This window comes from Falco peregrinus, chromosome 10 (genome assembly GCF_023634155.1).
Source record: "Falco peregrinus isolate bFalPer1 chromosome 10, bFalPer1.pri, whole genome shotgun sequence".
NCBI lineage: Eukaryota > Metazoa > Chordata > Aves > Falconiformes > Falconidae > Falco > Falco peregrinus.
Genome location: NC_073730.1, coordinates 7,345,984 through 7,359,447, shown reverse-complemented (window position 1 = coordinate 7,359,447; position 13,464 = coordinate 7,345,984). Strand labels below are relative to the sequence as shown.

The 13,464-nt window shown below is 55.1% G+C and overlaps 1 protein-coding gene across 4 annotated transcripts in view; it reads right to left on the bottom strand.

Annotated features, from left to right (window-relative positions):
* CACNA1E (calcium voltage-gated channel subunit alpha1 E) overlaps positions 1–13,464 on the bottom strand; it is a 150,284-nt gene that overhangs the window by 67,459 nt on the left and 69,361 nt on the right. For all 4 annotated transcript variants that reach the window (XM_055815156.1, XM_055815154.1, XM_055815155.1 and 1 more), the window contains exons 6-8: positions 11,220–11,323; positions 10,279–10,431; positions 9,789–9,970 (exon numbers count right to left, since the gene is read on the bottom strand). In XM_055815156.1, coding sequence (XP_055671131.1) covers positions 9,789–9,970; positions 10,279–10,431; positions 11,220–11,323 — 439 coding nt within the window. The remainder of the gene's footprint in view (positions 1–9,788; positions 9,971–10,278; positions 10,432–11,219; positions 11,324–13,464) is intronic.

The window sequence follows — 13,464 nt, the reverse complement described above, 5'->3', positions numbered from 1 at the left end:
AGCAGGTCCCCAGCCAGCGAAGAAGCCCCCGCCAGCTCCCCGCTTCTCAACCCCCAGCACAAGGTTATTCTTTTGGCAGCTCTTGTGTTGGGGTTTTTTTTAGGGTTTTTTTAGGGGTTTTTTGGTTTTGTTTTGTTGGGGTTTTTATTGTTTTGTTTCGGGTTTTGTTTTTTTTTTTTACAAAGGGCGGGAAAAGGCACAGGGAGCTGCAAAAGCAGGTCTCACTCAGGGGGCCAGATATCTAAAGAAACCTAAATATATACCCAAGTCGAATGCAAAGCACAAGCTCGCAGCCCACACGTACCCTCCCTCGGGCTGTGCTCGCATGGGAAACTTTAGGATTTCTTTGCTATAGGGGAAGGGGGCGGGGAAACAAAAAAACCCCACAGTCTCTCCTAGCTAAAAATAAACAGAGAGCATGTTCTGCCTGTGCAAGGTGCCTTTAACGGCCACTCATTGCCCACCAGCTTGGGCAGCGGGACTGGGGACGGATGCTGTGGGCACCCAGCTCATTTGGAGAGCAGCAGGACATGGGGAGCTGCTGGATTTCACACACAGAGATCCACCCTTGTTGGTTCCCCAGTGTCTAGTAATAGGGCTGGGCTCCCACTTCAGGCTTTCCCTGGAAAGGAAGGGAGCTTTCTGCCCCTTCCCAGCAGGAGATGTTCTGGAGACCTCCACATCCAGCTTGGTCAGCATCAACAGCACACAGTGATGCCCCGTAGGCACTCAGGTTCCTCCTCAAAATTTGTCTGCATTAGGAGAGAGCTTCTGTGGTTTCTGTTTAAATTTGGACCAGAACAGCACATCATTAGATCAGGGTAATATACACCCACAACTGTAACAAACTGGCCGTGACGTGCTCAGGGGCTACGGCAGCACTGTGCTGCAGGGTTGAGGGGAGGATCCATAGGACCTCCAGGAGCACGGGTGGCCCTGTCCCACTCTCCTCGAGGTCCTCTTCTAGCGATCTCCCACCCCGCAGGGAGCTCCCAGGGACCTGTGGCTTCGCTTGCATTGCAGGCAGGCTTTAACAGGCAGGGATGGGGTGACCAAACCATCCCAACCACCGCAGCTGGGCAGGAGAGGTCTGTCTGTGCCCCCTGGCTGCAGTCCTAGCAAGGGGATTTGGGGATGATGTGGAAAGCCAGGATCTCAGAAGGCTTTGCCCTGGGTACCATGCCTGCCTTCCCCAGCACTTCCCAGGGGCTTGCTGCCTAGCACAGGGACAGAGCAGACCTGCTGGGACAGCAGGTGCAAAACCACCACAGCTTCCATGATTTGCCCGCCAAATCCTTGGCTCAGCAATTCCCGATGAACTTTGCCTGGTGATGACGCCCACCGTGCCCCTGCCACAGCTGATGGTATCCCCACCACCACCACCCCTGCGGCACCCGACCTGCTCCTCCCTGCAAACCACAGCTGCAGCGGGCTGATAAACACATGCAGGCCAGCAGCAACAGCCTCAAAATCTCCAGCAAAAAGGAGGAGAAAAAAAAACCCCAAACCCCAAACAAACCAAAACCCCACCTTACAGCAGATTCCCTGGCCTAACTAGTTCCCTCAAGTCCTTGACACCCGCTGCTGCTCTCCCCAGCGCACCACCAGATCTCTTTCTTTCCTTTATTAGCAGTAATTTGATCTGCTGCATGCAGGGCCATGCTTCACTCCTGCCAGCCCTGCCTGGTATCCATCAGCGACCCCGGCACTGGACAAGATCTGAATGAAAATGCTTTGCTTTGCCAAATCAGGTTAATAAGGAAATTGGTACATTTCCTTTGCAGGGCCAGGGCTGGCCCGCGGTGGGACACATCCTGCCACAGCCGTGCATCAGGGTCTCCAGGCAGGGTGGGCACCTCCTGCCCCATGCCCTGCCTGTCACTGGCCGTGGGGTGCTGAGGGCAGGCAGCAGTCCCTGCAGAGGGGTGCAGGATGCTCTGCAAAGCCCACAGCACACGGGCATGCTTGTGTCAGGCATGGGGGGAAGTGGGAAAACAGGGAAAAATCCAATATATTTCAATTTTCTGTTTTCTAAATGGAATGCAAAAAATGCATTGCTAGAAGCGTTGCTAAAAATCAGGTGTTTTCAAAACATTTGAAATAGGTGTTGAGACCAATTTTTGTTCTGTTCTCCTGTATTTCATTGAGAAATTGCACCTAGATGTCCCAGCATCCACCTGCAGACCCTGTCTTCACGCGTGCCTGTGCCCCCTCCTCCTTTCACCCCCAGCCATCCCTCCCTGCGACCCCTCAGCCGCTCCCACCTCTGCTCCCAAACCCCCACCTTCTCCCTGCCCAGACCCCTCCTGCACCTTCCCCAGCCTCAGATGAGGGCACCCCCCTCAATGCCCATAGGCAGGATGAACTTTTCCTGATGAAATATTTGCAAAGCTCTGCAGCCTTCATTAGACATGGCGCTCGGCTAAAGCAGCACCAGTGTTCCCAGTCCAGATCCTCAGCATCAGGCTCAGACACGTGCCAGCTGCTGCCTCTCCGGCAGGACCTGGAGCCTGCACGCTGCACTGGGGCACGGTTTTCATGGGATCAGCTTTGGGGCTGGTTTTCAGTGGAGCTCGGTGATTGCCAGGCTGGATTCCCTGCTTTGTTTTGAGCATGCTGCCAGCCCAGACAGGCAGCTCAGGGCCCGTGATATGTTTCCTGCCGTGGCAAGGGGGGTTGGAACTTTAAGGTCCCTTCCAACCCAAGCCATTCTATGATTCCTAGATGCAGGAACATCCCCAGCTCCAGCTGCAATGCTCTGGGGCAACAGACCTACACGTAACCTTGCTCAAGGTCCCCAACTCACCCCAATACCCCTGACAAGCCCAGCTGGATGCACATCAGCACATGCACCAACATAGATGCATGGAAACAGCTTTACAAAGCCTCATTGGCACCATTTCCAGCACCAAACCCTCTAATGAAATTACAGGTCCGGAGCTTAACGAAGATGAGCAATGCAGGGCCAAGCAGCACCGAGACCCTCCCATCACCTCCTCTCCTTGAGTCTGGAGTTGTTGGGCATTGCCGGAGCATCGGTGCCTCTGCCAGCCCCTGGGTCCCCCCATTCCTGCCAGCAGACGGACTTTCCCGTGCGGGCAGGAAGGAGGGTGTGGGCAGGGAGCTTTTGACAGAACATGCCTGCAAAGCTGGGGATCCAGCAGACAGTTTGTTTCTTGCTGTGTCATTTCAGCGCACACAGGCAGAGGGAAAAGGGGGGGGAAAATTCAAAAAAATATGCAGGAACATTTGGCAAGCCAGCGAGGGTCTGACTTTGCTGAGTGCAGAGAAAGAGCCGTTTCTTCCAAAGGGAGAAGAGGGTAAAGCAGGCTGGCTGCCGCTCACACGCCTGTTGGGGATGAGCTCCAGCACCCATGGCTGGCAGCACGCGAGCTGCCAGCTCGGGCACCAGCAGGAGCCATTTGGGGAAAAACAGCTCGTTCCATGAAGTTTGGAAGGTTTTAAACCTTCGGGCTGGAATTTGAAGTCTCCTCCCTGAAGCCCTGATAACTCAACTGCATTTTAAACGCTCGGTGTTTAATGCTTCAGAGGAAGAAGCAGGAAGGGGCTCTGTCCTGCGGTGCCACGTGTGCCAGGGACTTTCTGGCAGCCCCCCATGTCCCCCTGCCCAGCACACAGCACACCCCGCTTCGCCCTCACGGCTAGGAGCCGCCAGGAATAGCTGCAGAGGCATTAAGATCTGTGCTTGCTACTGAGCTGCTAAGAGCACAGGGTGCTGATTAAATTTTCATACCTCCCTGACAGGATATTTTGTGTGTGTTGTGTTTTAATTTAAAACACATAAGGAGGAACTCCTTTTCCCTTTGCAAGTGTTCCAGCTTGAGAGCCTGGCATCGTCCCAGGGCACAGAGGGCTAAAAAGCCAAGTGGTTCCCCTCTTGCACCATCCCTCTCATCTCTTCCTCCCCTCCCCAGAGATCATCTCTAGCCAGCGCTGCTCCTTGCTGGGAGCCACCACACTCCCAGCTTCACCCTGCACAGTGCCCAAAGGAGTAGCAGGGCAAGCTCAGCCCCTGGCTGTGGGACCACCGTGCTGAGCTCCTCCAGTGTTCTCTGCCCATCACTGTGGTGTCAGGGCAAGTGCTTTTTATGGGGGGATCTTTGCCCTGCCAGCCCTCACTGCAGAGTCCCTACAACCCTCAGCACATGGCTGGCACTGCTGCAGCTCTTGCCCTGGAATCAGGGACCCCAGGGGACTGGCACCAATGTCCAGAGGAGCTACAGCAGCTCTGGGAAGCGCTGGAGCTCAGGAAGGCTTCCCAGCTCATCTCAGGTCTGAGCAAACTCCTCTCTGGTTGAATCAATTTCACTGGCCCCTGGCTGCCCCACATAAAGCCAGGCACTGCCCTCATTCTCTGAAAGGCAACAGGAGATACCCACCAAGACCTGCGTGATGCTCAGGTCCCGCTCACACTGTTCACACATAGGTGCTTAAGGGAGAGCAGCTGAGTGCTGAGCATCCCAAGGGATGGCTGTGACACACCGAGAAGAACTTATGCCAACAAGAAATGAGCAATTTTATACACACACCCAGAGAAGAGTAATTGTTTTGCAACAGATCCCTGCTCTGATCCCCTCCAAGGCCGCTTGACTAGTGCAGCTGGGGACCTGGCAGGGAGCAAGGCAGCCAAGCTTTGCACCCATCTCCAATCCTCGTGCTCCAGCACAGCCAGTGATTTAACACACCTCCCTTTCCCAACACCCCGAATCAGGGCTGCCTGAACAGTCCTCATTTCATCAAGGATGGATATTTCACCACATTTGAAAACCAGGCTCCAGCAGAAGATCTCAGGTTTGGAGCTTCACAGTTGAAACCAGCCCAAGCCAACTTTTGAAAACCCAGCTCCGCACCCAGCAGCATGAAACCCCGATCTCTGCACATGGTGAGATTCTTCTCAGCCCTTTAGCACCCCACATTTAGAGGAGATCCCAAACCCCAGGGCCACACTGGGCTCCTGCAGGGCGTCCTCCCCTTGCACCCTCCTGGCCACAGCACCTCGGGCGTGCTAGCAGCATGTGGCGGTTGAGTCACACTTGCTGCGAAGCTCCTTCCTTGCAGCAGCTTTTGCAGAGCCTCTGCTGCCGGGCTCGGCATGCACGGCTTGCGCTTCACACCTAGCAAGCACGTTTGCAACTGCCTGGCTGTTTGCAGGCGGCTGTTAAGTTTTGCAGGGGGCTACAAGACCTGCACATCCCATCTCCCCTGAGGCTGTGGCACACAGATCTGCCCACAGCCACTGCATTTTAGTAGGTATTTTGGAAGCTGCTGAGGACTCGATACTCTTTTCCCCAGCAAACGCTCTCCTCCTGATGCACCAAGGTACTCCTCCAGCACCCAGAAGGCTCCCAGCACTAGCCCTGGCATCACCTGATGCTCTCTGTACCTTTTTGCCCTCCTGCTTCCCTATAGTCCCGATTCTGCCACAAAAGGCCTTTTGGGTTTACAGCAAGCAACTGCAGCCAGCTAGCTCCCGTTACACCTTGCAATGCATTTTTAATTAGTAGCATGAATGCTCTTCCAGTGCTGCTTTAATGCATGTGCTTAGGAGGCAAATGTTTTTACCCATCGCTGCCAATAGCCATGGCCCTGTGCAAAGTCAGCTTGGCTCTTTGCATGGCCCAGCTGCAGGCTGGTTATCACTGCCGTGCAGGCACTCCCCATCTGCAGGTTGCTTCAACTCTCAGAAATTTACTGAAGCCACAACATGAGGATCCAGAGTTCAACCTGACAGCCAGATCCAGGCAGAGAAACACTTTCCCCATGCAGCAGGCTCTGGTTCTGTGCACCGGCCCTGCTGTACCTTTGAAGTGCTCAGTCTCTCTCCCAGGGCGAGCAGAGGGTGCCCAGGGCCACAGCCACACATGTGACCATGCTTGTACTCGTGGCCCCTTGCAACCATATGCAACCTCAGCAACCGCTTGCAACCACAACCACTCGTACCTCGCAGCAGCCTCAGACCCTGCAAGCAGTGCCAGCAGGAGCCGCAGACAGCCCTGGCTCCCCTGCCTGCATCTGTCCATCTTTGTGTTGCTCCCACAGCTATAAACAGCTTTCTCCATGCACTTGTGTCGTCATTTGTCCCACACTAACCTAATGTTAATGCCCAGCTGGGGGCTGGGGCTCCTGCGCTGCATGGCTGGCGTTGCCGGCTCCGGAGAGCCAAGAGCAGTGCTCGGGGCAAGGGACCCAGCTGGGACAGGCAGGGCTGAGCCCTCTCCCTGCAGAGCCCACCAAGCCAGCCCACAGCCCCAGCATATGCTTGCCACTGGGCTTTTTCATCCCATCTCAGCTCCTGACAGCATGGGGGAAAGAGAAAAGTAGAATCTCCCAGCCAGCCGGGCTCTTCCTCACTACTTGCAAGCACAGCAGCTGAACACTTCCAAACAGGAAAGCAAATAACTAGTCTCAGTAAACAAATACAGCCTCTTGAGTCCATGTTTTGGAGGAAACTATGAATTCATACTCCTCTCCTGTTTGCTTTCTGGGACCAGGGGAGCTGGACTGAGCACCCAAAGCCACCAGCACCACTGAGTGCCTGTGTCGTGTCCAGCCAGCCCCGTGGCACACACCAGCAGCCCCTCACCAGCCCTGCCACTCCCTGCCCAGACCCCAGCATCACTGTTTAAAGTCAAAAATCTGCAACCCAGCCCCTACCCGATGCCGACACGGCTGCAGAGGCGGAGAAGTAGGACAGTGAGCTTCTTTGCCAGCATTAAATTTCCCTCTGGTCCCTACAGAAATCAGGTTTGGTCTCCAGCCAGCCCAGGGAAGGGGCACCTGCTCCAGTGTAAGAAGAAAAGCAAAATACTCCTTAGCCCCTGTTTTGGACCACAGAGACAGCCACAGGAACCACAAAGCCACAACTCCCCTCTAAAAGACATTAAAGTCCTTCAGGCTCCCAGGGATGGGAGCTAGAAAAGCCATAACACCCCACAATCTGAGGCTTTTTCTTTCTTTTTTAAACAGATACTGTGATTTCTACCTAGTAAGACAGCATTTCACGCAGGCAAGGCTGATTAAAACAAGGCAAAAGGCAAACACATCCATGAAATAACACATGTGGAAAGTACCACCAGGCCAATTAGCTTTTCGTGATGCTATCTACAAATTCCAGGAGCTATGCTTCTAGACCTGGTAAAATTGTGGAAAAATGGGTCTTAAAATCACAATACAGTTACACAGGGGAATACTATAGTAAGCAATTTCTTTGAGAGGTTGCTAAAGTGGTTTTCCTGCAATCTCCTTCTCTGCAGTGTGAACCTGCAAGGACGCAGCCTCCCATCTCTTTACCCTGGTGGGAAAGCAGAGTCCCGCCTCGATTCCCCCAAACCTGGGGCATGTGCTAGGCAAGGTCCATGCTGGTTAGCAGCAGGACCCTGCTCTGGTTTGCTGCTCCAAGTGATGAAGGTGACAGCAGAGCATCCCAGTGGCTTTCCACTCCTGCCCAGCCCTCCTCCTGCATCCCCCGGGGACCACATCCCCCACCTGTATGCCTCATTTTGCTATTAAAAAACAGGCAGAAGCTCATTCTGCTGCCTCCAAGCAGCAGAAGGACTGAGCATCCATAGCCTTTGCAATCTAGAGGCACCCTACGAGACAGCCAGCATCCCCAGGGAGGGCAGGAGGCACAGCTCGACAGTGCTGGGAACAGTGTCCATCCCTCGCCGCCTCCCAGAATGAATCAGCAGGATTTTACTATACCAAGGCCCCAGTCTTCACTTGATTAAAAGCCCAGAAATGTCCATAATCCTTTCCGTTACAGGTAAGTAATAACTGGTTCTTTGCAGAGGAGCGGGAAAGGGAGGTACCTTACGGTCCCAGCCATCAGGGACACCATGACAGAGCACGTCTGCCCAGCAATGCTGCCGATGTTGAGAAGATTATTTGGATAACAGGTCTTATGGCCCCCCAGGTGTCCTGGAGAGCCCTCAGTTTAGCAGCAGCGGTGGTAAACAAGGGATCACCCAGGGCAGGTCCTGCAGAGCACGGTTTTCAGTGCTCCCAGCAGCATCTCCCATCCTTACCCTCCAGTAAGATCCAGATGGTGGACCATCAAATCCTGGACACTGAACGGATTGGCTTGTCTTCCCAGTAAGGATATCCCAAAGAGCAGGAGACCAGACTTTTTTGGGAACCACCAGTACAAACCCTCAAGGTCGCTCAGACCATAAATCACCTGTCCATGTATCTCACTGACTCCTTGCACACCGCAACCCAGGCTCTAGCACGGGAAGTACTGCTGCTAATTGCTGCAGGTGCCAAAGGACAGGGAGGAAGGGAATAGGGAGTGCCGATGATAGCAGCGCCCGGCTTTTGCAGAGAAATGATCATTAACACAAGAAACAAGGTGCAGGACGGGTTGCTGGTGCCAGCCGTGGGCAGCGCTGGGCATGCATGGGATGCTGTACAGCAGTATGAGCAGGCAGCAGTCGCCCAGCCACACTGACAACAGGGGAACCACGCTGCCAAGCTGGAAAAATCACCTTTCCTGCTATACTCAACTATGCCTGGGCAATAGGTGCTGTAGTTAAGTCTCTAACCCCATTGATACACCAGAAGCAGTCGAGAAATGGTCTTTTCTCAGTCTGAACACTGAGATGGTTCAATCATGCCTAATTCCCCTGCTGAAGCAGCAAGATCCTTACACCCCCATCCTCATGGTAAAGTCTTGCCATGAACTCTCCCCTTTCCATCCCAGTCTAGGTTTCACAGTCCATCTACCCATGCACACTATCCTGCACCTCCAGAAGGACCCTGGGATGGATGGAGCGGGAGGGGGGCCCCAATGCTGGCAGCGTGGTGCCTTTACCTAGGGTTAAAAGCCACCCTTTCTGCTGACAATGAAGTAACTATCAAAGCATGTTTCCCCATCACAAGCCATTCAATTTGCCTCCCGCAGGGCAATGCCACTGAAATCTCCAGGCATTATGGGAACCAGGGTATAAAAACATTCCCGGTGCAATGACGCCCAAATTGATGCTGAAATTAGGCTGGGAACAGAACTAGCATAGTTACTTCTAGCCCAAAAACTAAAACATACATATACAGTCAATCACCCACAATGATATTGCACTTTGTGATCACCCATAGCTTCATTCCTGCTTCTAGCTTTGCCCCCAGGTTGCTCCCTGGGCACCCCAAGGGCTCAGACATCGGCAACTTCAAGCAGTTGCAAACCACAGGAACTCAGCCCAGCCATGCCCAGCTTCATCAGCACTGACATATGTTTGCAGCACAAATACCAATGATCTCAGCTCCCTGTTGGACACCAAAATGCTGCCCCTGCCCCCCAGGGAGGGGGCCAAGCCCAGCTTCGGGGCTTTCCAAGGCCACCATGGGGATGCAGGCACCTCTGCTGCCTGGTCTGCAGGGAGAGGGGACGTGCAGTAGCCAGAAACCACATCCACGTATACAGAGCTGCCCCGAGGAGCCCAGGAGGAGGAGGAACAACAAAGGAAAGATACCCTTCAGGGACAGCCCTCAAGCAGAAGGCTTGCTGCAGCCCACGTCCACGAGGTTTTGCTCTCTGCAATGGGTTGCACAACCAGCCCAGAGATGGGGACCAAGCCCTTCGAGCTCCCTTTGCCCGGAGACACATAACACGCCTCTCTGTCCCCCATCTCCTGCCCAAATGGGAAGGACCAACCCCATCCCCATCATGAAGGAAACTCAGGATCTTACAGGTTTCCAGCACACAGAAATACTGTCCCCAGCTCCACATTCCCATGCCCAGCTGCCCAAAGAGACCCCAGAGCAGCGCTACTCACATTGTACAGGACTGTGGTCCACCCTTCCATGGTGATGCACTGGAAGACGGTCAACACAGCAAAGAGGATGTTGTCAAACTGCGTGATCCCATCGTTGGGACCGATCCACTCCCGGCATTCGTATCCTGGGGGGCAACCCTGCACCCCGCATGGATGGGGGGGGTCCAGCTCCTCTAGTTCACCTGCGAGCACACAGCAGAGAACCAAAGGAGACAGAGGTAAGAGAGAGGCAGGGGACAGGCGAGGGAAGGGTCTGAATGCCGGCGGGCTTGGGACAGAGCAAAAGACCGCACTGGGACTAGCCAGGGATGACACAGACTGCTTCCATAAGAAACTGGGACATCCTGAACGCAAGCGGTTGATGCCTGGCGCACACAAAGCAAAATGCAGGATCTTCTCAGCCCTGGGCTTCACATGATAGCAACATGCGCTCGTCCCAGCTGTTTTTCACCCATGGGATGCCAAGTGGGCGCAGAGCCCTTCTCCCCACCTGAATTGTTTGTATAGCAGGCTCGGTGCAGCTTCCCGCTGTAGAACTCCAGGCCGATAATAGCAAACATGAGGATAGCAAAAAAGAGCAGCAAGCCAATCTGGAGGAGAGGCACCATGGCCTTCATGATGGATTTCAGCACAATCTGCAGGCCTGGAAGGGGAAAGAAAGAGCACAGCTCAGCACAGTGCTGCAAACCCCCTGCCTGGGCACATCCATCCCACCTCTAGCAAGAGGAAGCCAGTGAGCAGGGAGGATGGGCAGTCATCAGACAGATGCAAGAGGCCAGCACAGCCTGGATAATCCCTTAGGGCCGAGAAGGACCATGGAGGAAAGCACCACCCTGGGGGGAGCAGGAAGGGCCAGGCTGCAAAGCAAAGCTTGAGGAGGGCTGGTTTCTGGTTCTGGTCTTCCCCCTGGTGTCCTGCCTGTCCTTATCCCACCTGGACTTTGTGGGACATGGCCCGTGCAGCTCTGTCCCCCTCACTGCCCCCAGGGCATGGATCCAGCACACCACCCACCCCGTGCCCAGGGCAGGAGGGATGGGAGGACCAGTGCCAGCAGCAGCCTAGTTTCTTTATTTATCCCCACGCTGGCAGATGAAATCTTGCAAAAAAATCCTCAGATCTCCTCCAAATAAACCTCAGTCCTGAAAGGAGCCACCCACTGCCTTCTGGCCAGGGAATCGGAGCCACGGGTGAGCCCTGGTGAGCTGCCGAGCCCAGCCTTGCACCAGCACAGAGCAGGCTGGGCAGGGGGAACCGCCACCCGGGAACACCAAATGCTGCCATCCTACAGCTCCCACCACGTGGCAGGGTTTTCCCTCTCTTTCCTGATTTCGCCCTCTGTCTTTGACGGGAACGAGAACCCCTCTTGCTCTGAAGGACATAATGGGATGGGTGTGGACACCCCAAAGGGAGGACCAGGAGCATCCAACTTACTGGGAATGCCTGAGACAAGCTTCAGAGGTCTGAGCACACGCACAGCCCGCAGCGTCCGCAGGTCCACGTGGGTGTTGAAGTGCGTCCCAGCGGTGGCAAGGATGCTGTGGGCAGACAGGGAGAGAGAGCAGAGTTATCCTGGGCAAAGCCCTCAGCCACCCCGGTGCCAAGAGCCATGTTCTCATGCCAGGCTGGAGGAAGCCACGAGGCAGACCGTGTCCCTGGGTAGGTATAGAGATTCAACAGCTCCCAAAGCCCGCATGCCAGCAAGCCCTGTTTGATGCTAGCACCAAAGCTCATGGGCCACTGTGGTCAGCCAAAGCCACCTAGGGGCCACCCCACCCTGGCAGCCCCCCATCGATGCCTCCCACATGCCAGGATGGCCAGGGACAGCCCCACGCCGCAGCACTGGCCATCACCTATGCCGTACAATTGCGCTCTGGGGCCTCGGTGCTACCAACACCATACCATCGTGCCTACATAGGTTTAACCTGCCTTCCAGGCAGGTAGCAAGCACGTGGACCAGAGATGGGGGTCACTTCCCTGAGGGTCACCCACACTCCCCTGGCAACACCTCCACCCATCAGTTGCTCTGGCTTTTTCCACATATGGAGCTTCCTTAGAGTCCCACCTCTGGGATTGCCGACAAGGAGCCAAGAACCTCACATGCATTCAAAAATCTATAGTAATGAAAGTTTGATGACCTTGGAAGGCAACCAGCAGGCACAGGAAGGACTCCAGAGGTTTTCCTTTAAAACACAAAGATATTTTTTTTTCAAGCCCATCTCTGGAAAACAAATTGGGGCAGAAGGGAGCTGGTGCACATCAAGTCCAGCAGCGGCAATAATCGAGGCCCCTGTACCTGCTGGGGTAACGCGGGTCAGGGATGCTGGCAGAGACACGGGAGCACAGATAGCAGTGCCAGAGCTCGTGGGCTCCTCTCCCATCGGGGGCTCAGTCCCCAGATGCTGGGCAAGGAGGAGGAGGAGGGAGTGCTGCAGCAGAGGAGCAGGGGATGGGGAGGAGAGCGGGACAGAGAGAGGCAGCAACCTCGGGGTTGTTTGCAGCAATCCAAAAACCCAGGGAAATTGGGTCATTGTTCCACTAATTCATCTAATTACAGGCCAGAGCAGCTCTCTGGCGCGCTGAGCAATTAGCACTCTTTCTCTCCCCCTCTCCCCGAGGTACGGCAGGTACCAACCTGTCCCTCCAGAAAGGCGGTTGGGTTTCCTAGGATACCCTGGCAGCAAAAATGCTCTAACATCAGCAAACCCGATTGTTTCAACTCCTTTTCCTACCCTCCTCTTCCTCCCTGCCCCAGCGCAAAGGGTCAGCTGCAAAGCTTGGCCCCAGCATCCCCCACATTTCCCCGTGTACCAGGCTGCTTATCCCCGATGTATATGGGCATCATTTACCCTTGATAGCACCACCCCTTTCCCCTGTCCTCCTTTGGCAAGGTCCCTGTTCCCCAGCCTGTGACCAGCCCCCACTACCCGCAGGGCTGACGGGAGAGCAGAAGAGGGACTTAATTAAGTCAGGAGCACCCAGAGGCTGGGGAGAGCTGCATTGTTAAATTGGTTGTAAGATCAAAATCAATAAGTATGATAAAGCACGGCCACTCAGCTACACGTGGGAGAGAGAAGAGCAGAGGCGCTTTCATCTCTTTCACGCAGCCTGCCTGTGAGAGCAGGGTAACTCAGTGCTCCCCAAAACGCCAGCATAGAGGACACGCTGTGTCCAATGGCATGCTGGAGACCCCAAGACCCTCCTTCAGCTTTGCTCCTCATGTTCCAACACCTGGTGTCCAACCAGCCTCCCAAAGGGGCGGGGGAAAGGCATTTGCAGCCCCTGTGCTGACTCCAGCTAGGATGGAGCATCTCCAGGAGGCCAGGGATGCTCCTGGGCTGGACACAGGCTGCAGTGCTTCTCCTGAGGGCTCGCCAACACAAGCCCAGCAGGAAGGCTCCTGGCAGCAGAGCAGGATCGACAGCCTTCTCCTACCACCACAGAGCAGCAGGAGCTGTGGCCTAGCACAGCTGGGCAGAGTGGTGGAGGTGGAGCCATCACTGGTCCCAGCCCCACCGCACATCTCCTCCCTGGGGCAGGACCATCACCTAAGGCTGGTCCGGCACAGCGGAGGGAAGGAGAGCGCCCTGGCTGCAAAGTCCTCTGCTAACCCAGATTTGCTTGAAGGGCTCAGGAGCCGTCGCGCTGAGCCTCCAGGCAAGGTTCAGGCGATTTCAGG